Raw genomic sequence first — 23488 nt, forward strand, 5'->3', positions numbered from 1 at the left:
TCAAAACAAAGAATTTTACGAATTAACTAATCAAAGAATGCTTCGAAGCGTTTGTAGCGTCAAGTGGATCGCAGCCTGAGATTGAAGAGTGAAGATTGAAATTTGACCAATGAGGACAAAGGGATTTTAGCTTCTATTGTTTTGATTGGACAAATTTCAATCTTTCAATCTTCAATCTCAATCTTCAATGCCTAGTCTGATTCCGGCTTTACGGTTCTTTGTGACGAAGCGAAAATTACAAAAGTGATTGAATTTACTATAATATTTATAACTTCATTGGTTAACATGTGAATTTAATCATTTTTGTAATTTTCACTTCGTCACAAAAACCGTAATAAGTTCCCTAGTTCCATGGTGGAATTAGAAAGGTGAACCAACGCGCATAATGGCGGAGGACCCGTCACATGATCTGAGATTCGACCAATCAAAAATTGAGATTTTTTGCAGCGTCAACGAATCATGTGCATCTCTGCAAATTAGCTCAAAATTTGATTGGCTGATAGACCTCCCCACTACTTTCAATCTACTGCGCATCCATCACCTTGGTAATTCCACCTTCCTAATTCCACCATGACTGGTTCTACATTAGTCGCATCGCAGCGTTGCAAACGTTATAGTCCAATCAGAGTCGAGCTAGATTGATGTTGATTGGACCGTAATGCTTGTGTAAAACCAGCTTTAGGGTGCTATCCCATGACAGTCAGATTTCGGAAAATCGAAGTTCGGAAAAGTAATAGAGTGGGGATCAACCAATCAGAATTATTGGGATACATTACTGTTCGTTTGCATATATAAATACATTAAATACAAGATTATCGAAATTGAATTTCTATACGCATAAAAAGAAATTCATTATTAATAAGCGATTGTAGTTCTGAATGCACCCATTGAGTGCTCGGTGAGCTCTTGTATCTGATTGGCATATTCCATTAAGACGCGTTCACACCTTGACGAAAAAGCAGAAAGCGGAAAAGCAGTGGCCAATTACAACTCGCTCTGATAGTAAGTAATACAAAAAGCCGAAATTGTCGAATACCAGCGCGAGTTCTGATTGGCTGCTGCTTTTCCGTCAAGGTGTGAATGTGTCCTTAGAGCTAAAAATATGGACCAAACAGATACAAGAGCGCTCCCTGAGCGCTCAATGAGCGGTCGTGCTTCTGGATGCACCCATTGGTCGCGTTCAGCAGACTTAACTGTCGCGAAGCGGATCCGTGAACGCTCGCTCTGCTATTGGTGTATTCTTTTAGATCATCCAATGGCAGCGAGCATTCACGGATCCGCTTCATCCGCTTCGCAACAGTTGAGTCTGTTGAACGCGCCCAATCGTAAAACGGTTAGGCCGGAATCAGACTACGCGTTGAAGATTGAGGTTGAAGATTGAAAAATTCAGATTTGACCAATCGAAACGAAAGGAGCTAAAATTTCTTTGTCCTTATTGGTCAAATTTCAATCTTCAATCTTCAACCTCAATCTTCAATGCGTAGTCTGATTCCGGCCTAACACAACCGTTGTATTCTGCTGAATGCAGCCAATCAGATTCCTTTTTACAATTTGGGGCTACGTTCTGATTGGTCAAAGAGCAGCCGCCACGTTCAAGACGACTGCGCATCCTTGGGAATGGAATACCTTATATTCTTATACCATCGATTTATCGTAAAAAAAAACAACCGGTAACAATCAAGGTTCTCGTCGCGTATCTATTATTTCCGAAGGAACGGCTGACCGATTTGCTATGAACTGTATACGGACCTCGCGCTCGTAGTGCCTCGATGACGTCATCTCGTGCATGATTCGAAGTAGTTCATTTCGTTCGTATCCCTACCGTATTGTACTACTGTTCGTTGTCCAGCTGACGCAAGCTCGACGAGTGATCATCGAGGATCATCGTCGTTGTCATCGCCGTCTTTGTCGCGGATACTCAGAGTGGGATCGCATTCGTGCCGCGTGCGTCCCTATAACGGTATCGCGTGAAAAAAGAGGACGGCCTTCACGGGAAATAACAAAAAGCAAAGGACGAGACAAACAACGGCCTCTCGCTCACTCTCCTTCTTGACTCTTCTCCCTCTACCACGGTCTCTCTACCTTCTCCGTTTCTCTCGCACTCATTTTCGCTCGCTCGCTCGGTCGCAAACGTCGCAAATCCGGGATCTCGTAAGAAATAATCCCCGTATCGTCCGCGCGGTGAGAGAGAGAGTATACAGTGCTACGTAAATCTGGTACGCGTACGAACGCGCGTGTGGGTGTCGTGATTTCTTTCGGTGCTTCTTGTCGCGCAGACAGACTACGCGCACAAGGTGCGGTAAAGGAAGGAGGTCGTCGTCGTTGTCGTCGTCATCGGCGTCGTCATCCTTACCATCACCGTTGTTTTCGGCATTGTCATCTGCAGTCACACGCGTAATATACGCATCTAGACTTGTCGCAGAGGACAAGAGTGAGAAAGAGAGAGAGAGAAAGAGAGAGAGAAAGAGCGCGAGCGTGATCAGTCATCATCGTTCGCACAAGTTAACGGAAAGCCCATTCGTAAGGGATGTCCACCCCTGCGAGGAGGCGATTGATGAGGGATTTCAAGAGGTACTTGGCGTTTATTGTCCGCCTTTTCGTCCTTCCGTCCGACTCTCCCTCTCCCTCACCCCTGTACGTCTGTTCGATCGGCATGACGCCATTGTAAGTGCAGCAGCTCCTGGTGCGCCCGATTCGACCCGACTCTGCGCGATCGACGATCTCGCACCTTCCGCGCGAACGTCAGCCGCGTTTATTATTAGAAATGTGTCCCCGCGTGACGCGTCCCTCGCATTCGCCCTCCTGCCTCTCTCCACCCTTCCTTTCCTTCCCCTTTCTGGCCCTTTAAAACAAATCGTTCTCCATCCTATTGATGGTGTCCATGCATTATCGCGAGCCCCGATAGATTTTCAGCCGTTTGCTAGAAACAGGCCCAGTGAATCTTTCATGATGGATGTCACTTGAGTAGCGATTCCTCGTTTTTTTTTTATATAATTAGACATGACATTTCTGATAAATTCCATATAATGCTTGTATAAAACTAATATCAGTAGCAGTGGATTGTAATTTTTTTTTTTTTCTTTGTGTATAATTTATCGAATTTTACAAAGATTAGTTTTATCATGAGTTTTATAACGATCAATGGCATTGTATTTGTGAATAATGTATCGACAACAAAATCTAGAGAATAAAATTTTATATACCATTATTTATGGTATATAAGGGTTCTAAAAATTATTATTTCTGCAAAGATTACAGGAAGATCCTCCAACTGGAGTGTCAGGCGCTCCGACAGACAATAATATTATGATATGGAATGCAGTTATATTTGGGTAAGAAAACGTGATTTTTATTACAGTCATTCTTTCTTAATGTTTCAAAGAAATATCTTTGGCCAAATATATTTGGAACATAAAGTAAAATTTTATTGTTAGTCACTTTACAAGTATACTTTATAGATGTACTCTATGTTAGATTTTTTGAAACAATAGTAAAAATCAATTGAGAAAGTGGGTTTTGGTGTTAAATAAGTAAATTCTATTAAACCAACACAAATATATAAAAAATATATATATATATTTGTGTTGGTTTAATAGAATTTACTTGAACTGAAAATTCAAACAAAAAAAATGTTATTTAACATCAAAACCCGCTTTCTCAGTTGATTTTTACTATTGTTTCAAAAAATCTAACATAGAGTACATCTATAAAGTATACTTGTAAAGTGACTAACAATAAAATTTTACTTTATGTTCCAAATAGATAAAATAAGATTAAATATTTAAAGTATATGGAAGTTGCTCATCCAAGGATATTTACATATGTTTTAGACCACATGATACTCCATTTGAAGATGGCACATTTAAACTTACAATAGAATTTACAGAAGAATATCCAAACAAACCACCAACAGTGAGATTTGTTAGTAAAATGTTCCATCCTAATGTATACGCAGACGGTGGAATATGTTTGGACATACTACAAAATCGTTGGAGTCCTACTTATGACGTCTCAGCCATCTTGACATCTATACAGGTACAATCTTTTCTTCCTTTTTTTTAATTACAAAATATATTTTGACTTTTTCTGGCGTTTCAAATAGCTGAGGACTGAATTATGGGCTTTAATAAATTAATGTTTTATGAGCATAATATCTATGTATAACATACAATGCTTTTTATAATTTAGTGTATATCTCTTAATATATATTTCTTATTATATTGTTATTAAACATTGTTATTTACATTGCGGAATTAAATAATAAAAAAGGATTATTTGAATATCAGGCATGAGGCACAATTACAACTTATGTTATAATCATGTCACAATATATATTTAGAAATAGTAAAAATATTGCATTCTAATATATATATGATATTATTCGTAAGTCTTGCGGAAGCCAAAAGTATTTTGCACGGCAATTAATAAACGTCCTTAATAAAATACGAATATTTTAGAGATAACAAAGATCCTTTCTGGATTTTTCATAGTGTTTTTCTTTTTTTTTTATTTTTACGTTTTAGGATCTGTATCGTTCATTATGTTGTCTTATTTTCTCTTAAAAAAATCGCTTATATGTTTCTCATTGAAATGTCATTTTCAAGAGATCTCTGTTGCATTAAAAATATCTGAAGGATTCGTTCGTTTTGTCTTAACAGCGGTTGCAATTCAGCAAAGTCTAATCACATGATGATTTGCATAATACTTGCATATATCTATATCTATCTATGTACTATTTTTGATTATCTGTCGATATGCATCACCTTTAATTTTTTCCGATTAAAGATTGAAAGGAAGAGAAGGAGAAAAGAAAGGCAAAAGGCACATAGATCGTCCTTTCCCTCGCGTTTATTTCCGATTGCGGCCATGCACATTGTCAAAAAGATAACTGAAAAATAACAAACTATATTTCAAAGTGTAATGAAGTACGACTTATGTGATTGCAGTCGCTGTTAAGTGACCCGAACCCGAATTCACCTGCCAACTCAATGGCAGCGCAACTGTACAAAGAGAATCGACGCGAGTACGAGAAACGAGTGAAGGCTTGCGTGGAGCAGAGTTTTGTGGATTAGTCGCAGGCGTTAAAGCGATGCTGCTATCGCGGCATCAGTCAGCCACCAACAGCCATCAGATACAGGGGAGAAGAACGTGCAGCCTTACCAAGAAGCTAACGTTAAAAAGAAAAACGAAAGAGAGAAAAAGGGAAACATACCTAGCATGTTTCTTCCTGAAAGCTCTATCGAACTATACCACGAACCGAATGTGCAACGTTAGACGGAATTTTTACGATGTTGAATAATAAATTATTATAAAATTGCGTATTTATTTATTTCGAATATCTGATGATACACGAAATTAGTTACTATATTAAATGTTAGAGTATAAAAAAATACTTGGCTCTTTTTTGTTTTCTTCATTTCCTTTTTTCTTTTCTGTGCGAAAGGAGTGTCTTTTTTTTTCGGCGCCGCAGAATTGTACTTTAAATTCTAGTATTTTCATACCACACATACATGTACAGGGTGTATGTTAAAAAGCTATAATATATTGAGATTAGTGGACGCTTTTTAAAATGCACCCTGTATATACTCTTTTCCACAACCTGAAAATGTTTCAGTTCTGTATGTGCTTATGTATTCGATTTCTTTCTCTGACGAAAATATAAAAGTGTATCTGAATATGCTGAGGGAATTCGTCAACGATTTGTGTTACAGTCGCTTTTGGACGAACCGAATCCCAATTCGCCAGCCAACTCTTTAGCGGCGCAATTGTACCAAGAGAACAAGCGAGAGTACGAGAAGCGAGTGGCCACCGTAGTTGAACAGTCTTGGCTGAATTTCCAAGAGAGTCACACGGAGGATCCTCGCTGACATTAAGTATGCCGCTTTTCACGATGTGTAAGAGATCTCTGTCGCAGCTTCTTTGTCCAAAAATAAAAAAGTTGTCCCTGTATTATACATAAATGGCAATTCGGTCGACGTGTTTCATTGGAGCTGTATACGTAATATCCTTCAATACCTCGCGGCGAACATTCCGTGTTGATTCACAGTCTCTGTAGAAAAACATGATGAAAGGAATTCGCACGACTCTCACTGTTGCAAAAAAATATTTAAAAAGAAATTTAAAAAAGTAGGAAACCGGAACGACGTGAAGTTGCACTATAAACGTATGTGATCTTTTACTTATAAGTACGTACATACAATATGTATTGTCTTGCTCTTATAACTAGCCGTTAGGTACCCCTCGCGCAAAAGATACAAAAATAATATCCGTACAATGTTTCGCCATACGTTAATCTTGCAGGCAAATCGACTTACTATTTTACAAGTATAGACGAGCTTGAGGAAAATGCAATTATGCTAAAGAATATGAAAGTTTGTAAGTCGCTTCTGGAAAGTCTACTTTCACCATGTAATGGCGCAAAATATAAGAAAATAGTGTGATTATTTCTCGTTTTCGACTTGGTATTTACCATTAGAAAGTCACGCTTGTATTAGACTGTAAATGAATGTCATATATTGAATAGTATCGAATTAATAAATTTTGCAAGAAAAAAAATGTTTATAAATTCTTTACTGTTTTTCCGTTGTGTTAATACATATATTGATTTAATATAAGAAAAAAATATGTATACGTATACAATTTTTACAGAAATAACGAATTTTAACAAAAGAAACTGGAGCTGTATAAAATTACATTACTATTATAATGGATTCCATCTCCTCTACTATATTTTTGTGAAATGTTTATTTCAATCTCCTGTTATTTTGTAGTTATTTTTACATATTTATTTTTCATTACATATTTTATAATTTCATATTGTATATACAGTTTGTGTATTTTTTGGACTATTTCTTCCGTAAAGATATTACTTGGTTTTTTTATACGCATCCTAATAATCTAATAAATGAGTATTTTATAAATTGATATCAACGAAGAAAATGTATTTGAACATAGACTTTCTGTGACTCATTTATATATATACACGTGTGTATGGGTGTGTGTACAATTGTAAATATATATATAGATACTTATTCATTTTTTTATGAAAATTATAAATATATATATATTATATATTATATATAATATATATAAGTATATATATATATATAATAAATATATATATATATTTATTCATTTAAACAAAAAATATGTCCTCTGATCATAATTCTACAATTAAGAAAGTTATAATTTCACGAAGAAAACAGAAGATATAACGAAGATTTTGATAGATTACAATTCAAATTCACATCTACAGTCGAAATTAAAAACTATCTTACAAAAAATTCAATTAAGAGGCCAATTAAATTTTGTGAAATTTTGTCTTTCATCACCATGTTCTTGCTATGACTTCTCCTCTTTTTCTTTATTATATCTTTCTAGTTCTTTAAGGAATTGCGCCTTGGGTTTCATGACGTTAGGTCTATCACCGCGACACTTGGGACAAAACCATTTACCCTTAGGTTTCGTCGTTAAAGAAACGCAGGAAAAATGAAACCATTCGATGGGACATAGATCGTTGTCACAAAGGATCATCTCGCCGTACGATATCTGATCGCACAGGCAGTAAGTCGGCTCATCAGGATCTATAGCGAGATCATCCTCTGGTGGCGGCGGAGTATCCTCACGATGCTGGTTTTGTTGGTTGCCTTGCCGAGATTTTCGCTTCTTCTTTTTACCAGTAGCCGCCGCTGCTGTCTTTTTCTGATTTCCATTGGTTGTATTGGATAATGTCGAAGACCTTGTTTCTGTCATTCCAGCCATCATGTCCATAGAATGAGCTGATTCTATCAAGGTTTCAGTTCTTGTTCTTCTCGCACGTTTTGGCTGACGTTCCGAGTTGTTTGCATGGCTTGCATTATTCGAATTGTTGTTTATATTTGATTCGCGGACTGATTCTGAGCTTTCTTGTTCCTTTCCAAAGTCTATAAGATAAGAAATTGATATTGATGTCTAGAATTAATCTTTATATCAATTTATTAACGTCAGAAATTTGCAAAATATCATACCTAAATTTCGATAATCTACTTCTAACTGCCTAGATTTATTCTCGATGAGATCTTGTACTTGCTGAACAATCTGTAATTTCTCGTCTCCTATTTCCTGTGCTGCAATCAGAGCTTGTTGTACTTTCATCAATGCCCTTCTTTTCACTATAGGATCTGTGTCATTTCGTAATACCTCTTGTTGCTGATCCACTTCCTGCAGATATGCTGTAAAATAAAATCAAGATATGGTAACAATTATATCAACTACGCTATAGAGTTATAATAATGATCTCAAGAAACAATGGTCGCGTTCAGCAGACTCAACTGTTGCGGAGCGGATAAGTGAGCTCTCGCTGCTATTGGATGATCTAAAAAAATAATAGCAGCGAGCGCTCATGGATCCACTCTACAACATTTGAGTCTGCTGAACGCGACCAATGTTAAAAATGTGATCAAAATCCCAAATAAAATGCAATACAATCTTTTTATTTCTCACAATTGAAAGGTCTCCTCACAGATTTCAATACTGTTGCTGATATTATTTTTCTAAATTTGAATAACACAAAAGTTCAAGAAACAGTCCAAGGAAATTTGAATTATTTCGAACAACTTTTGTCGTGTTGTTTAAAGAATGTTATATTTATAAATCATACTAATATTGTATAAAACTATCAGAGATCACTGCAAATTGTAAATTTGCAATCCAGTATATGTCTATTGAAAAAAAGCAACGTGGAAAATCTATTAGAAAATTGCAAGAAACGAGTATTGTTGAACTCCAAGATTGTGCTTCAAAAGAACTTTCAAAATTTGATCGAACTTACTTTGACAAGTGGCATCCAGCTCTCGTAGTCGGGAGACGTGCCTCTGCAAGTCATTCGGCAGATTTTCCACGCAATCCAAATAGTTTTCGATATAAGTCGCCGAATAAAGTGCTTCGACCACTGCCTGATTTAACATCGCCGCGCCGCCGTTCCCTTCCTTTTTCCTTCGGACCTTTTCAGCGATGCACAACAAACCAAAGTAACAGCCGGGCCCTCAAACTCCCATGTATTGAAATTGACCCTCCCCCTCCCCCTCGCCCCGCACTTCTTTCCCCTCACTCGCCGCCGGCCATCTTTAGTTTGTAGTGCCATCTGATGTGAGTCCGACGAAAAGGAGGAACTAAAAGTCAATATGGCGTTAACCCGCCATATCATTTAAATATGTGTCTACTGCAACAAGAAGAAAATATAAGAAACATTTAAAATGAGAGAAATAAAGTGCAACTCGACTGTTTGAAAAATTCATAATTTATTTAATATATGTATTAAAAGTATTATTTACATGTTAATTTCTTTTTTCTATATCTTAATGAAATTTTTTTGACTTCGTTATACATCGTAAAATTAGAATAATTTTGTTGCTGTATTTGAATACAAAGTATCTTATTTATAAACTTACATCATTCTGTTATAAACTGTCGTGCAGTTTTGCGTATTATCTTCTGTCATATTTATAAACGGGGTTGCAGTATTTTTTAATATTCAAAATTTTAGAGAACGGCTATAGTCGCTTTAAAAAAAATGTTTATGACATATCCGTAACTTGTGGATTTCGGGTTCACTTATTACGTTCATATGCAGTTTTTCAAATTACTGCATACGTTGTCTGACATTTTTTGGAAATCTATGAGACAGAACTTTCGTTCCGGATTAGCATCCAGGAACACACAATACGCTTTCTTATATTTTATCCAATCCTTAAGATGAAAAATATATAGGTATAGGGTGAGTACAAAAATTCGTGCCCAATTTATTATTCAAAGTTCAAACACCGGCAATTTTATTAAAAATGAACGTAATTTAAATTTAAAAAAAGGATTTTAAAGCTTGAAATCTTTATTTTCGAATGATTACTATATTTTTTTAATTTATGAGAGTTTTATAATTTTTACATATAGAAAACTACGAGTTAAAAAAAACGGGAAATTTTTTCATTTTGTGGACCTATCATATGTCCAAAAAAAATTGCAAAAATTTTTAAATTTCTAATGTAAAAGCAGAGAGTAACCTAAGAGCGGTCATCCCGACTTTTTTCCTGTAATGCTTCTAACCCCCTGTGGCAGCATGTGCATGCCGACCGTCCCTGCCAATCACGACTCTCCGTGCCTAGGAATGTACGACGTGCAAACTAAGTAAGCCACCATAGGAGGTTTGTCGCGTTGCATGTTCCAACATGTTCCAACATGCTCCTACTATAGCTCTTACTCACTCCAACGCGCTTGATAGAGTGAGTAGAGCTGGTTCTACATTGATCGCAGCGTCGCAAGCGTTGCAGTCCAATCAGAGTCGAGCTAGCTTGACGTTGATTGGACCGCAACGCTTGCGACGCTGCGATGCGATTATGCTGGATTCACACTGCATCCGATTTTCGTCGTACGACGAAAATCGGATGCAGTGTGAATCCAGCATTAATGTAGAACCAGTTTATGAACTAGGGGCTATGATAGGAGCATGTTGGAGCATGTTGGAGCTTGCAACGCGACAAACCTAGGATCTCTAATGTCCCCCACTCTTTACCGCCATTATGCGCAATAGCTCACCCTCACCCTTGTTTCTTTCCACCATGTCTCGACGCTTGCATTTTAATGGCACCTACAGACTATAGACATCTGTGTACTAGCGTCAAAGAAGTGAAGTTGAGTTTGTCTTAACAGTCAGCGTCGTCACTGGGTCTTTGTTAATCATCTTGATTCAAAATAAAAAATGGACTCTGACGTACGTAAAATATTAATTTTTACATCTTCTATATTTTGCGATCTTCAATAGTATCGTACAAACCAAATAATATATCTTAAATATACATATATTATAACCTTTCAATTTTACAACTACTGAAAGATTATAATTAGTTAAAATTTGAAAGTTAGGGGTAACAAATATACAATAACAATACTAACAAAGTATTTTAGAAATATTTGTAGTATCAAATTGATTGTATTTTTCAGGATGAATCCCTCAATCTCGTACAAACATGCGGGTTATGTGAAATGATCTGCGAGCAAGCAGATATCGGGAAGCATGCTTGTTTAAAAGGCTATACACAATACATCACTGAACCTGATACATTATATTTTTATCCTTTATTAGGTAAATTAGCTCCTATAACTGTTATATATTAAGAGCTAGACGTTTTATTATATTTATTATTTAATATTTATTTATATTTATTATTTAATTTAATACATATTATTATTTAATATTTTGCAGATGATGGAGTGACCGCAGTAAAAAACAAAGTGTCAAACATAAATAAAAAACAAATAGTAACAAGGCAATCATACAAGAAAAATACAGGTAATAAACTTGATAATTGTACTAAAATATTGTGAAAACTTTTTTTATTGTTTCTAATGTATTTAAATTTTATATTTAGATTTGGTTACGACGATAGACTTATCTGAGCAAAATTCTTGTGAGAAACGAAGAAATTCAGATGAAGGCTTAAAAACAAAACTTAATCATGATGATGAAAAATCTCTCATTTTAGCGGTCCACTTACGAGAACCTCTTTGGAATTATAAACTTCCATTATCACAACGTAACATAAAAATTACAAGAAATTTATGGGAAGAAGTAGCAAATGTTTTAAATGGGAAAATGACAGCCAATGAAGCTAAAACAAAATTTAAAAGCTTACATGATACATACCGACGAATAATTAGATTAGAAACTAGCGCCAGTGGATCTGCTCGAAAAAATGGAAAGAAATGGCTTCATTACGATTCAATGGAATTTTTACGGGATTCTTGCTTGTTGAAAACGTAAGAATTATATATTTTATATAAATGTCAAAAATATTATATTTGATATAATCTATGATAATTTTAATATTTACAGCACCGTGAGTAATATTGATATAGATGATTTTGAAGATAATGGTGAAAACATTGAATCAAGTATGTATTGATTGAACATAAAATGTATTCTTTAATATTGTACAAATATTATATTAAATATTATATTAAACTATAAATATAAAAGAACATAAAACTCAATTTTCTTACTATTAGTGAATATTAGAACACATTAATGTGACTTATTGATTATAATATTTACTCTTTTTAGATAATGGGCCCAACAGTAAAAAACAGAAGAGTAATTTGGAGAAGTCTGTCAGCGCAATAGACAAAATTGCAAACGCATTGTGCGACAATAACGACATATCTATTAATCTTCCGCCTATTCCAGTTCCAGATGAAATCGAAGCTTTTTTGTCAATGTTAGGATGCCAGCTGCGAGAATTGCCGTTACGTAAACGGCGAGAAATAATGAAAAAATTTTTAGATATAATGTACGATGTTTTGGTAAGACAGCCGTAATTTTTATTTATTATTAGAGTAAAAAGACTCGTATAATTGCTGGACAAATTAAACAGACTCATGGCTTATTTCGAGCTTATAAATAGACGACTTTAAATATCGTAATAAATTAAAATAAGATAAATTAAGATAAAACAAAAAATTCAGTGTAAAATTCGAAATACAAACATTCGTTTATAATACAAAGTAATTGAAATACAAAGTTTTGGCTTACAAAGCCTTCTTCAGTGATTACAATGTCAAAACTTCAGTCGGAAGATTATGTTCACATAAAGTCTATGAATGAAAAAGTTTTGCCAAATTCCTCGGTTGATAGTTTTATTGATATTATTAAATACCTTAAATTTATAAAGTTTGTAAATTAAAGTTTATAAATATTAACAGTAATCAAATTGCCATGGTACAGCTCCCTCATTGTTAAAATATTGACAAAATTCTTCTCGAATTCGTTTAGCTTGACGACTACTGTTATTAGTACCACATTTAGTTATGTCACGAAGTGCACTTGCTTCAGTGTGTTTTCTCCAAGAACCAGGAATGAAACCATTTGGACCATCTTGATCGATCATTGATGAAGGTACGTATTGATTTTCCTCAACATCTTGTAAGCGAAGCCAATTGTGAAGACATATTATTGCTTGAACTATTCTCATTGTTTTTTTAACATCACAAATGATTGGTTGCCTTAAAATTTTCCATATATTCACTAAAACGCCAAAAGTATTTTCAATTGTCCTTCTAGCACGACTAAGACGATAATTAAAAATTATTTTATCTTGAGTTAGATTTTCTCTTCCTGGATAAGGTCGAAGTAAGTAATCTGATAATTGAAACGCTTCATCTCCCACAAGCACGTAGGGTAAAGATTGTCCATCCGATGTAATAGGTTCTGGTTCTGGTAAATTCATTTGTTTATTATGAAAAGATTGTCCAATCACGGAATGTGTAAAGATGCCACCGTCACTGCGTTGACCGTAAGCTCCAATGTCCACAAATGTAAAAATGTACTTTGCATTACATATTCCAAGCAAAACAATGCTGTGATTATTTTTGTAATTGAAACATGATGAATCCGAATCATTAGGACACTGAAAAAATAAATAGCTATTTAGTTTTTATATTTATAATATTTAACTCGTATTAACAATGCAATACATAATATTATACCTGTATCAAAATATGTTTTACATCAATTGCTCCGACACAATGTTTGAAATTCCATAATTCTTCAAAATCATGTCCAATATTTAACCAATCTTCTTTTGTTAAAGAAGATGGAAGTACTTGCTGTTGAAGAGTATTCCATATAGCATTACATGTTTCTTCAATAATGTTACTCACAGTTGTCAAGCCAATGAGATACTGATAAGACATAGAAGTCATAGAATCACCAGATGCCAAAAATCTGTGCAATAAAAATTGTAATTAATTTATTAATACATTTAAGAACAAAAGCAAATAATATAATTAAATAATTTTGGGACTAACCTTATTGTCATTGATAATCGTTTTTCGACAGAAATTGGCTCTTGAATCATCGGTTGTTTAGTGATTTGAGGAGCAATTAAAAGTAATAATTCTTCAAATTGCGTTGCCGTCATGCGAAAATAGTTTCTAAATTGACTTTCGTGTAATGACACGACTGGAAAAATTGCGTCATGAAAGTCATGAGTGCGGCGTTTTTGAAATATTGGTTCAATCCGAAAGAGTTTTTCATGGCAATCTTTTTCTATTTCTTTTTGTAATTCGCGAATTGCTAATATTGCAAGTATTTTCTTTCGCTTATTTTCTAGTTTTTTTTTGTTAATGATTGTCGTACACTTATTTAGCCATGCATAATATTTATATGTAAACATTTTCAATATTAATACAAGTATACTACATTAATGCTCGTCACTTTTTGATGCGTGATCTGGAAAAAATTATAGGTTTTTTAGCTGAGCTAATTTAAAGTTTATCTTCCTCCCTTCATATTAAAAGGAGAAAGAATAATTTTAAATAGAAAGATAAATTCTGATTTTACTATTCCATGTATACATATGATATAGGGAGTAAAAACGTCAAATTTATGAAAACAAAAATGTGGAAGATAATACTTGCCACTGTAAACTACACCTAGGCTGCGTTCGGAAACTTCATCCGAGTGTACTCGGGTGAGCTCACGCCGTTCGGAAACGTTCGGGTTGTACAGTTCGCGCAATTAATGCCTTCCCAGCCTATGGCTACGACGAAGCAAAATTCATCGGAATCCTGTTTTCTAATCGGATGCAGTGTGAATCCAGCATATGGATTCCGCTCATACTACAGTTCGCGTAATTAATGCCTTCCCAGCCTATAACACGTCCACTGGTGAGACATCGCGTTTACACTCTGGCTATATTCCAAATTTACTGCCAGCACAGAAAATGCTACAGTTTACGTTACGTGCACTATAGATTTTCAGTACTGGCAGTCAATTTTGGAACACAGCCTCTATCAAGCGCGTTGGAGAAAATGGATGCTTGATATGCTGGATTCACCCTGCATCCGATTTTCGTCGTACGATGCTCTGCATTCAATCAGAAAACAGGATTCCGATGATACGAAGCAAAATTCATCGGAATCCTGTTTTCTGATTGGTTGCAGAGGGTCGTACGATGCCTGTGGCTATTGTGTTTCCAGCTTTATCGTTTTGTTTTATATGACAAAGCATAGTAAATAGCAATCTATTTGCGTTGCTTGCACTTTTTGCACTCAGCATCCTCGATTTTTCTCTTTCAACGTCCGAATATATTTTTATCTTAAATTATTTTAAGTGCAAGACTTTTTGGAGATTTCAAACAACGCGAACAACAAATCTATAGGTATTATCATTAGCTGCGTTCAGCAGAGAAAACTAATCAGTGCTTAGTGATTCTTTAATACGATTTGTTCCTACGCTTAGATTTTGCGAAGAATTAAAGGCAAGAACCAATCATATTAAAGAATCACTAAGCGCTAGCTACTAGCGTTTCCGGCACCAACCTGGGTTGGATTAATCTTTCCTATTAGTTGACGTTACACGCTCTACCAATAGAAGAGCACAAAACGCCATTAATCCAATCCAGGTTGGTGCAAATCCGGCAATTAATTTTCTTTGTTGAACGCGGCCTTCGTCCGGATGCTCGATTTAGCCGCTGCACTGACTAGCGGTATGACGTCACTCGCGATCGCAGCGCGGGCGTCCAGTCCAATCGCGCGTCGCGACAGCATTTGATTTCCGAACGGCTGAAGGGAGGGGAGAGTCCTGGCTTGGCTCATCCGGGATCCGGCAGAGTTTGGCAGAGTTCGGTCGGTAGTGCCGCAAATTCTCGACGAATCTTCGTTGTCAGGCCTTTGTGCAGAAACTCGTTCTCGCCTCCAAGATGACGTCGACCAACACGTACCAAGGCCTCGCCGAGAGCCGTAAATCTAGCAAGTGAGTACCCGTCATTATTCGTGGTTTCTCTCGAGCCGGCGAAACTACCCTTCATACATCGCTCGTCGGTTGTTGTTTGCGAGGGAACGAGCTCGTCGGTGAGCGGAACGCGCGACGCGACGTCTCGCTCGCCAACTTTTATTAGCGCCGTACATCAGTATGCTTTGTTTTAAATAACAATTCGCACGCCACAAGAGTTCGCTTAATGATGAATACAGACTCTTATGGCCTTTATTTTGAGCTTTATCACGGCCAAGAATCGATTTTATACAACTAAAAAACCACTTTTTATTTTTATTTTATATCTTTAATCACGATTTATATTCCGTTAATAAACTCGTGAAGAAGTTCGCGAAATTAACGACAGATTGCGTGCCAGGATTGGTAAAAAAACATGTTTTAAACGTGTTTTAAACAGTTTAAAACATGCTTAGTTGATGTTTTTAATATGGTTTAAATGTTTTTTTTATAGTACTGTTTAAAGCATATTTAAGGCATTAGAAACATATTTAAGAAGAAACAGTATGTTTTATTCTTTAAAAAAAAAAAAAAAAAAACATTTGTCTTTACCAATCCTGTTGGTATTAAAAAGGTAGAACAAAGATTATTAGTAGAGTAATTAGACTTTTATAATCATTTAATAAAGAAACTTTAATGAATTGAGAGATTACAATATGATTTTTGAATGCAAAAGATAAATTAGTAAATGCATTTTATTACTACAATAAAATGAATGTCAATATCAATGTTGAACGAGCAAAATAATGAAAGCAACAGAATAATTTAACTTCGATTTATAAAAACGGATTCGGTTATAATTTACTTTACATCCGTCGTCCCTTATAATTATTCGATTATATAAAAATATATCAAACACGTCCTGTATGTCGCGTAGTACAAAATATTTTTTATTTCTATTCTATCTACTACAACCTTTTAAATCTAATTACTTATCCTTACTTTCTTTTTTTTTTTATTACTACTTATTGCTCGCTATCTATTTCTTATATGCAAAGTTCTAGACGTTTTATTCTTTCTTCTTACATCCTTTTACTTTTAATTCTGTTTTTCTCACTTATCGTACATCCTTGAATTTATCTCTCCTTGTTTCTCATGTATTCTTTTTCTTTCTCTCCCCGCAACTTCCGCAGTATATGTATTTTCCTTAATTGTATTTGAATTATAATCTCATATATCTTTCCTCATTTTTCTTATTGCTATCTAATTCTTCAAACCAATCTCTTGTTCTATGACATTTTAACGAAGATAATATCATTTTGTCAAATAAGAATTAGTTATAAAAATTATTATAAATTAACATTTTTGACGCTGAAACTGGCCGCCGCAGCCAGTCGCCGATCAGGGCCGAATAGGCGGCGCGTGCGGGCCCTCGACGGAAATTTTTATTCTCGTGCTCGTGAACCGTTTAAAACGTTGAAAAAATTATTTACCGAACTCTAAAAATAAAGTATGAGTTGAATAAAGCAGACTGCGTTATTACAACATTTTAAATAATTATTTAATAACTCGAATGGGGCGGCTTTTTGACAAAACTACTAACAGCAGTTCCTTTGCACTTCGTAAGGAGGTTCAAATGAATTTTTTCCAATAGACGAGATCATAATCAATCGATCGATATCGATCAGAACAGAGGGACGGCCTTTTATCAATTTTTTAACGATTTTTTAACTTCGCGGACGGGCGAGACGAGTGTCGTTTCTCGACAAAATTGCTAACAGCAGTTCCTTTGCACTTCGTAAGGAGGTTCAAATTTTTTCCTATAGATAGTTTGATAAATACTTTTCAAATGCTTTTTAAACTGTTTACAGAAACTGTATTCCAAAATTTACTGCTGTTACCAAAAATCTATAGTGCACGTGATGTAAACTAAAGTATTTACATACATTGTAATGATAGCAGTTTGTCCTTTAGTTTTTTACACTTATAATAATCGCGCACGTTGGTACAAATTGAGCGGTTGTAAAATTCGAACAAAAGAACATCAATCTCTTAAGTCAAAAACACAAGAAAAAAACGTAAGGTAGTAAGACGTAAATAGTAAATGGATTGGTTACACAATAAAAACGTATGGCAATAACCTGTACTATGATTGATCAGTTCGCTTATTGCTTACGTTTTATTGCATTACGATTTTGCATATGTCATGGGCTTTATTAACGTACATGGATTCACATGTTAATTATATCACCCACAAAATTTGCGAGAATTTTATTCATTTGATATTAACTGCATTATAGGATGAGTTTTTAAATTTTGAATAGGATTTTATATACTGGAGATAACTTGATAATGGTCGAAACGTTTGTACTTTTTTAACGAAGAATATATACGTGGGTGGTTCAAGTCAAACCGGGACTTTTATTCTTATGTTCACGAGAATAAAAGTCCCGGTTTGACTTGAACCACCCACATAATTTATAATGATTAGTATCGCAATTTTGTAACACTACAACCCAGCTCGGTTCATAGTCCTGTATTGTTACATTGTTAGTATCTTTTTTATAAAACTTGCATCAATATTCTAATCTTAATTTTTGATCACTTTTTGGAGTATCAGCTCACTGTGTACATTTGGTATGAGGATCCGTTGGCATTAAGGTTGCTCATTTCGAAACAGACTGTCTTGTTGCTTGTATTTAGAAGCGGAACGCGTTGAAGATATATTAGCCATGAAATTTTTTCTTAGGTTTGCGCGAGCGTATATGCCTTCATATGAGATGAGTATCGTATATTTAAGCATGTTTAGCGAGAGTATTAAAGAAGTCTTACGGTTTCACATGAAAGAGAACGAACGAGAAAGAGAGAGAGAAGAGATAAAGACTCCCCACAGGATTTTGTAAAGTCGATAAATATCGACAACAGGGGACTCATCTTCGATGATCTTGACATTGACATATGTTGTCAAGATCATGACCCTGAGTGACCTCCAACAGATTTTACTTAGTGATTATCCTTCGTTTAAAAGTTATTAACAAGGAAAGTTTAAAAAAATAACATCTCATTTCTGCTATATGCTATAATACTAACAATTAAATCCCGAAGTAGAAGGAGAGGTGAGGTGGATTTGGTTTCACGTGGAAAGTCGAAGACCTGTGTGAAACAGTACAATTATATACTTCGTTTCGCCCTATAAAGCAATAAACTTTTTCATTAATAACTTTTAAAGACGATCAGCAACTAAAATCTGTTGAAGATCACTGAGGTTCATGACCTTGACAACATATGTCAATATATTGTCGATCAAGATCATCAGAACGGATATTAAAGTCTTTCTGTTTCTTTCTCTTTCGTTCTTCTTGTTGTAAAACACATCTCGTCATTATTTTGCAAAGAAACGAGCTTCGCTAGAAAACACTGGTAATTTATCGCGTTATCGTCTATGCATGCTCGTAATTAACAGGATACTGTGTATTCGCTCGTACAAACGCATACATTAATGCACATGTGCCTGGATGCTGTAATATCTCTTAAACGAGCATTCCATCAAATGCGATACGGCAAAGTTGATACTACGCCGAATTGCCATACATCATACAGTTCGTACGAGATATTCCACTTGAGCTGCGTTCGGAAATACACACTGAGTGCCTCCAAGTATCATTCTATCCTTGTTATTTATCGAATGTTAAACAAGGAATAAATTGATACCTGGAGGCACTCGGGTGTGTATTTCCGAACGCTGCTTTGATAATACATAGGATGTTTTGGATGGCCTGCGCCTGCACCCATTTAAAAACGAGGAAAATAATTTTTATCAAAAGCCCCAAAATTTTGATAGATATAAGTCAAATACGCTCTATCGAATGGTGATATTTTCAATTTTCGGATTATGCCGAGAATAGATATGCCGCAAAAACATTTTTTTCCGCTAAAACTCATTTTAAAAGTCTTTTAACGGTTATAATTAACATTTTTCGAAAAAATGCTTGGTATACAAAAGTTTTGTTTTATTTATTTAGTGTAGATCTGAATAATCTATTTCCGTTCCGAAATTCGGAAGTTGAAAATCTCACCATTCGATAGAGCGTACCTGATTTACTCATCAAAATTTTCATAATTTTTGATAAAAAATCACTTCCTTCGTTTTTTTAAATGAGTGCGGAGTGATTTGAGATATCTTGTATGAAATATACGATATATGTGGGCCTTATTTAGTTCCTTATTCGGCTCAGGTACCTTATCTATTTTTCGTAGGAAAAAAACTTCATGTCAATCAGATGATTGGTTGAAGATGTACATTTCCCACCAGTTTGAAAAACGTGAATTCGAGAAAAACGCGTTTATCGATTTTTTTGACCCTCCAAAGTAGAACCTCCCTTTAAAGATTACTTTACACGATCAATAATATTAACAAATACTGACAATATTACTGATTGTATGTGGCTAATATTGATGAATTGACGTAGAATACTGACAGTGATCTGGATTTTGATTCTCGATCAATATCGTTTTATTAAGATCCACATCACAGTATGTCAATGTAATAGATATACGTAATGTACGTAAAATTAAAGTGAAATACATCGTCAATAACATTGATTGTGTAAGATTGTAAAAATACTAAAAATATTGATGCATACTATCAGTATTACTGATTCAATATCACCGATCAGTATTATTAACCGTGTAGGATCATCTGAACGCTTGCATAACCGCTTAGCGCGTATCAGTAAAAGCCGATGGAAACGAGCGTTATCATTACATTTAGATGCAAGTAACACCGGTCTAACTAAAAGAAATGCAGCGTCCCGACACATTGCTCTTTATTTTCATTTAGATTTCTTCATCCCTTCATTTCATTTTATTTAGGTTTCCGTTTCGTGCACGCAGAGGTATATCGCGTTCCGCGAGGTTTTCCCTCACAATATTATCGCGTCCTGGTTTGCGTAATTACGCGTTGCTACGATGATTGGACAAGACACGAACTTCGTCCCGACATGTCGCAAATTCTTTTTTTTTTTTTAGGGCGATAACATGTGGCTTATTATTTTGTATCGGATACGTATATGAAAGGGGAACGTAATGGCGTGTTGTTGTCGCTGGTAAAGATTATGGGCGCCATGGGTACACGCCCAATGCGAACGACGCCCACAGTATCGAGGGCTAGTCTCGCTGTCACACATGACTGAACGAATAAAAACGTGATATTAAATTAACAATGTGGTTGGAGGGTTCGACGGTTTCTGGAGTTCAATTTTAATTCTTACAATTAGTAGTTTCCCTTAATCTCACCGCTTTTTAATATTCAACGTAAATTTAATCACCTAGAATATCATGGAAAAATTAATCAATAAAAGGTTCGTTGTTTAGTCATTAAATTACGTTATTTTACAAACAAAATGAAGAGAGACATTCGGTCAAAGCTACATTTTTTTTTATGTGTATATGTTTTTACTCATTCGGCAAACTGCACATCGATTGATTGCCGATCTTGAAACGGAGTTCTAAACTAAAGCTAGAATAGTAATATCACAATTAAGTTGATAATCAATAATAATAACAATGCTAATGTATAAATATTCTAAACTTTTACAAAGAATTTAATTAATCGATTAAGATAATTAGCTCGGTAAGGCGTCTTTCCTTTTGAGAATCCTCGTTTCTAGACTTCGACAATGTGCTTTTTTTCTGAAGCAATTTGTTCGAATGCATCGAACGCATCCGCGGAACGTCGTCGCCGCGTGCAAGTAATACAAGCTCCAAGCTTGTGACTCATCGCTGCTAGCGTGCCACATAGAGGCGTATACATTTAGGGCCTCAAAGCCTCGTAATTGCATAGGTACACGACGTTTCTGCCTACCCTTTGTTCGGTGTCCTTCGTTCAGCCGGTCATCTTCGTTATCTTTCTTTCTCTCCTTGCTGTGTCTCTTTTTCTTTCTCTTTCTTTCTCTCTTTATTTCCTGACAAACTCGCTGCTGCACGCGGCGCGCAGGAAAGGCTTCTAACGTACATGCGTTACGTACATATACGTGGGGATGGATGAGGAAATGACGCCGACAATTTGTGGTGCGACGTCCGCGAATTCGTGGAATTTTGCGAGTAAGCGGCCTACTCGTTTGCAGCTGATAAAAAGCGTTTGTTCGTCCGTTTTGTACAATTTTACGTCAATATTTACAATTTATTAACGTAATATTTTCTGATGTATTTATCTCTTATGCCACTAGCGTAATGAAAAATAGTATGTTGTAATTATAATTAATTTAGGCGAGAATAGTATTAATTTTATTATTACTTACCAGATGTTGACCAATGAAATTATAAATATTCCAGTAAATTCGCTTACTTTTATAATTTTCATCTCATTTCAAGATACACAATCGACCCCCTGATTCGATCGACACCAATACATCAATCCACGATTGAGTTCACTATAATGAAATTAATAATCAAATTAAAATAACTTACACTACTTAATAATTTTTTAATGTAAATCGAACTTTAAAATTGTCCATAAGAGCTGACACTGGATGAATTTGTGTATAAAAATTTTTATTTCAGTGTTACAACTGTAATATACGCTTCGATCACCGTTTGAATCCTTTTCAATATTATGTTTACTAAAAAATTTCAAAGTTTGATTTAATTTGCTAGAGCTTGGTTATTAATTCATTTTTTAATTTTTTAATGTGTCACATCATCGTAAGCATGAGATTCAGAAGTGATTTAAGCGGAGATACATCTTTAATTATCACATTGTTTTCCTGCTTGGAAAAAAAAAAAGAAACTGTATCGCAGTTGCGTCGTACAAAAATATTAATTTCTTATCACTGATAATATAAACTTGATGAAGCAAAATCGCAGAGTAAAGACTTGCGGTTACAAATCGGCCAAACATTAAGGAAGTAGACTGACCACTCCGAAAGTGGATTGAAATGTATTTTTAAATAACCGCGAGATTTTGCACAGAAAAAGAAGAACAAGAACACACGGCGACACGGTCGGAAAGATAAATATAACCGCTGTCGCTGGCCCGGTTTTAGCGTGTATTCCCAGGAGAAAATTACCTGGTGTCCGTGACTGACGATGAGCCTAAGGGCAGAGCCTCAGCAGCTATTTGCTGGCTGACCTGTAAGGGCTTAAGACCCAGTCGCACACTCCGGCTCCTGCGAAGTCGCATCCGTTGCGCTACACCTGCCTCTGTTTATTCGCACGCAACTTTATTCTTCGTGTCAACAATTTTCCTTTTTTTTTTTTATAAAAAAAATTCTCTTTCCTTTTTTGCTAAACATTCGTATATATGAGGAGGGATGAGCTTATAAACCAACTTTCGTCTGTATTTAAAAAAATGTCATCGCGCGAAAATAAATTAACTTTAAAAGTTTTTAAGCTACTCGAATCATGGCATATAAAGTTTTATGCACCATAAATCCTTTCTATTTGTCATACTGGAGCTGTCCACTTAAGCTAATTCAAGTCAATACGCTACAATCCATGCAAGTGGGAAACACCCGTTGGGTGAGGGGATTCCCTGAATCTTATTCGAAATTTCATACCGCAACCGCAGGGCTTAAGATTCGATCTGTGCGTAGTTGCACTTGAAGACCACCGCGCCGCCTCTCTTCCCTTCTCTCTCGTTCTTTTTCTCTTTCTCTCGAGTCGCACCTCGCTGCCGGTCCACCATCAGTATTTCACGATCGTGCGCAACCAGCAACGGGCGATTTGCTGGATTCATCCTGCATCCGA

At 35.5% G+C, this 23488-nt stretch overlaps 5 protein-coding genes across 8 annotated transcripts in view; 3 read left to right on the top strand and 2 right to left on the bottom strand.

Annotated features, from left to right (window-relative positions):
• The first annotated feature begins 1725 nt into the window (after positions 1 to 1725).
• Positions 1726 to 6542, top strand: Ubc6 (ubiquitin conjugating enzyme 6). Of its 3 annotated transcripts, none has more exons than XM_018458876.1 (4): positions 1726 to 2294; positions 3252 to 3332; positions 3831 to 4035; positions 5712 to 6542. In XM_018458876.1, exons 2-4 carry the CDS (start codon positions 3307 to 3309, stop codon positions 5865 to 5867), a joined length of 387 nt encoding a protein of 128 aa, XP_018314378.1. In that variant the 5' UTR covers positions 1726 to 2294; positions 3252 to 3306; the 3' UTR covers positions 5868 to 6542. The 3 variants fall into 3 exon arrangements, with proteins under 3 accessions (XP_018314378.1, XP_018314376.1, XP_018314377.1); XM_018458874.1 differs by having other exon boundaries at positions 1735 to 2571; XM_018458875.1 differs by lacking the exon at positions 5712 to 6542 and adding an exon at positions 4947 to 5705 and having other exon boundaries at positions 1750 to 2571.
• A 614-nt stretch (positions 6543 to 7156) lies between these two features.
• Positions 7157 to 9056, bottom strand: LOC108729672 (inhibitor of growth protein 1). Its single transcript, XM_018458860.1, has 3 exons — positions 8810 to 9056; positions 8007 to 8210; positions 7157 to 7922 (listed from the first exon to the last, which is right to left on the bottom strand). Exons 1-3 carry the CDS (start codon positions 8943 to 8945, stop codon positions 7342 to 7344), a joined length of 921 nt encoding a protein of 306 aa, XP_018314362.1. The 5' UTR covers positions 8946 to 9056; the 3' UTR covers positions 7157 to 7341.
• Positions 9057 to 10634: 1578 nt separating this feature from the next.
• Positions 10635 to 12431, top strand: LOC108729671 (uncharacterized). Of its 2 annotated transcripts, none has more exons than XM_018458857.1 (6): positions 10635 to 10744; positions 10975 to 11116; positions 11237 to 11323; positions 11403 to 11790; positions 11867 to 11925; positions 12095 to 12431. In XM_018458857.1, exons 1-6 carry the CDS (start codon positions 10733 to 10735, stop codon positions 12346 to 12348), a joined length of 942 nt encoding a protein of 313 aa, XP_018314359.1. In that variant the 5' UTR covers positions 10635 to 10732; the 3' UTR covers positions 12349 to 12431. The 2 variants fall into 2 exon arrangements, with proteins under 2 accessions (XP_018314359.1, XP_018314360.1); XM_018458858.1 differs by lacking the exon at positions 10635 to 10744 and adding an exon at positions 10880 to 10898.
• Positions 12432 to 12669: 238 nt separating this feature from the next.
• Positions 12670 to 14307, bottom strand: LOC108729667 (uncharacterized). The gene is made up of 3 exons (XM_018458855.1): positions 13837 to 14307; positions 13516 to 13753; positions 12670 to 13436 (listed from the first exon to the last, which is right to left on the bottom strand). Exons 1-3 carry the CDS (start codon positions 14202 to 14204, stop codon positions 12726 to 12728), a joined length of 1317 nt encoding a protein of 438 aa, XP_018314357.1. The 5' UTR covers positions 14205 to 14307; the 3' UTR covers positions 12670 to 12725.
• Positions 14308 to 15651: 1344 nt separating this feature from the next.
• Positions 15652 to 23488, top strand: part of Jupiter (microtubule-associated protein Jupiter) — an 88138-nt gene continuing 80301 nt past the window's right edge. The window contains exon 1 of the mRNA XM_018458863.1: positions 15652 to 15784. Within this exon, the coding sequence (XP_018314365.1) occupies positions 15732 to 15784 (53 nt within the window). The 5' untranslated portion in view covers positions 15652 to 15731. The remainder of the gene's footprint in view (positions 15785 to 23488) is intronic.

Source organism: Mycetomoellerius zeteki, unplaced genomic scaffold (genome assembly GCF_001594055.1).
Source record: "Mycetomoellerius zeteki isolate Tzet28-1 unplaced genomic scaffold, Tzet1.0 scaffold79, whole genome shotgun sequence".
NCBI lineage: Eukaryota > Metazoa > Arthropoda > Insecta > Hymenoptera > Formicidae > Mycetomoellerius > Mycetomoellerius zeteki.

Excerpts from the sequence above, each read along its gene's own strand:
- Ubc6 (XM_018458874.1), top strand. The coding sequence starts at position 2,528 with ATGTCCACCCCTGCGAGGAGGCGATTGATGAGGGATTTCAAGAG. Across the intron at positions 2,572-3,251 it reads TTGATGAGGGATTTCAAGAG|ATTACAGGAAGATCCTCCAA; the intron begins GTACTTGGCGTT and ends ATTTCTGCAAAG. Across the intron at positions 4,036-5,711 it reads CCATCTTGACATCTATACAG|TCGCTTTTGGACGAACCGAA; the intron begins GTACAATCTTTT and ends TTTGTGTTACAG.
- LOC108729672 (XM_018458860.1), bottom strand. The coding sequence starts at position 8,945 with ATGTTAAATCAGGCAGTGGTCGAAGCACTTTATTCGGCGACTTATATC. Across the intron at positions 8,211-8,809 it reads GCTGGATGCCACTTGTCAAA|CATATCTGCAGGAAGTGGAT; the intron begins GTAAGTTCGATC and ends TTTATTTTACAG. Across the intron at positions 7,923-8,006 it reads AGTAGATTATCGAAATTTAG|ACTTTGGAAAGGAACAAGAA; the intron begins GTATGATATTTT and ends CTTATCTTATAG.
- LOC108729671 (XM_018458857.1), top strand. Across the intron at positions 11,117-11,236 it reads ATATTTTTATCCTTTATTAG|ATGATGGAGTGACCGCAGTA; the intron begins GTAAATTAGCTC and ends AATATTTTGCAG. Across the intron at positions 11,324-11,402 it reads ATCATACAAGAAAAATACAG|ATTTGGTTACGACGATAGAC; the intron begins GTAATAAACTTG and ends TTTTATATTTAG.
- LOC108729667 (XM_018458855.1), bottom strand. The coding sequence starts at position 14,204 with ATGTTTACATATAAATATTATGCATGGCTAAATAAGTGTACGACAATC. Across the intron at positions 13,754-13,836 it reads CGATTATCAATGACAATAAG|ATTTTTGGCATCTGGTGATT; the intron begins GTTAGTCCCAAA and ends TTTATTGCACAG. Across the intron at positions 13,437-13,515 it reads TAAAACATATTTTGATACAG|TGTCCTAATGATTCGGATTC; the intron begins GTATAATATTAT and ends TTATTTTTTCAG.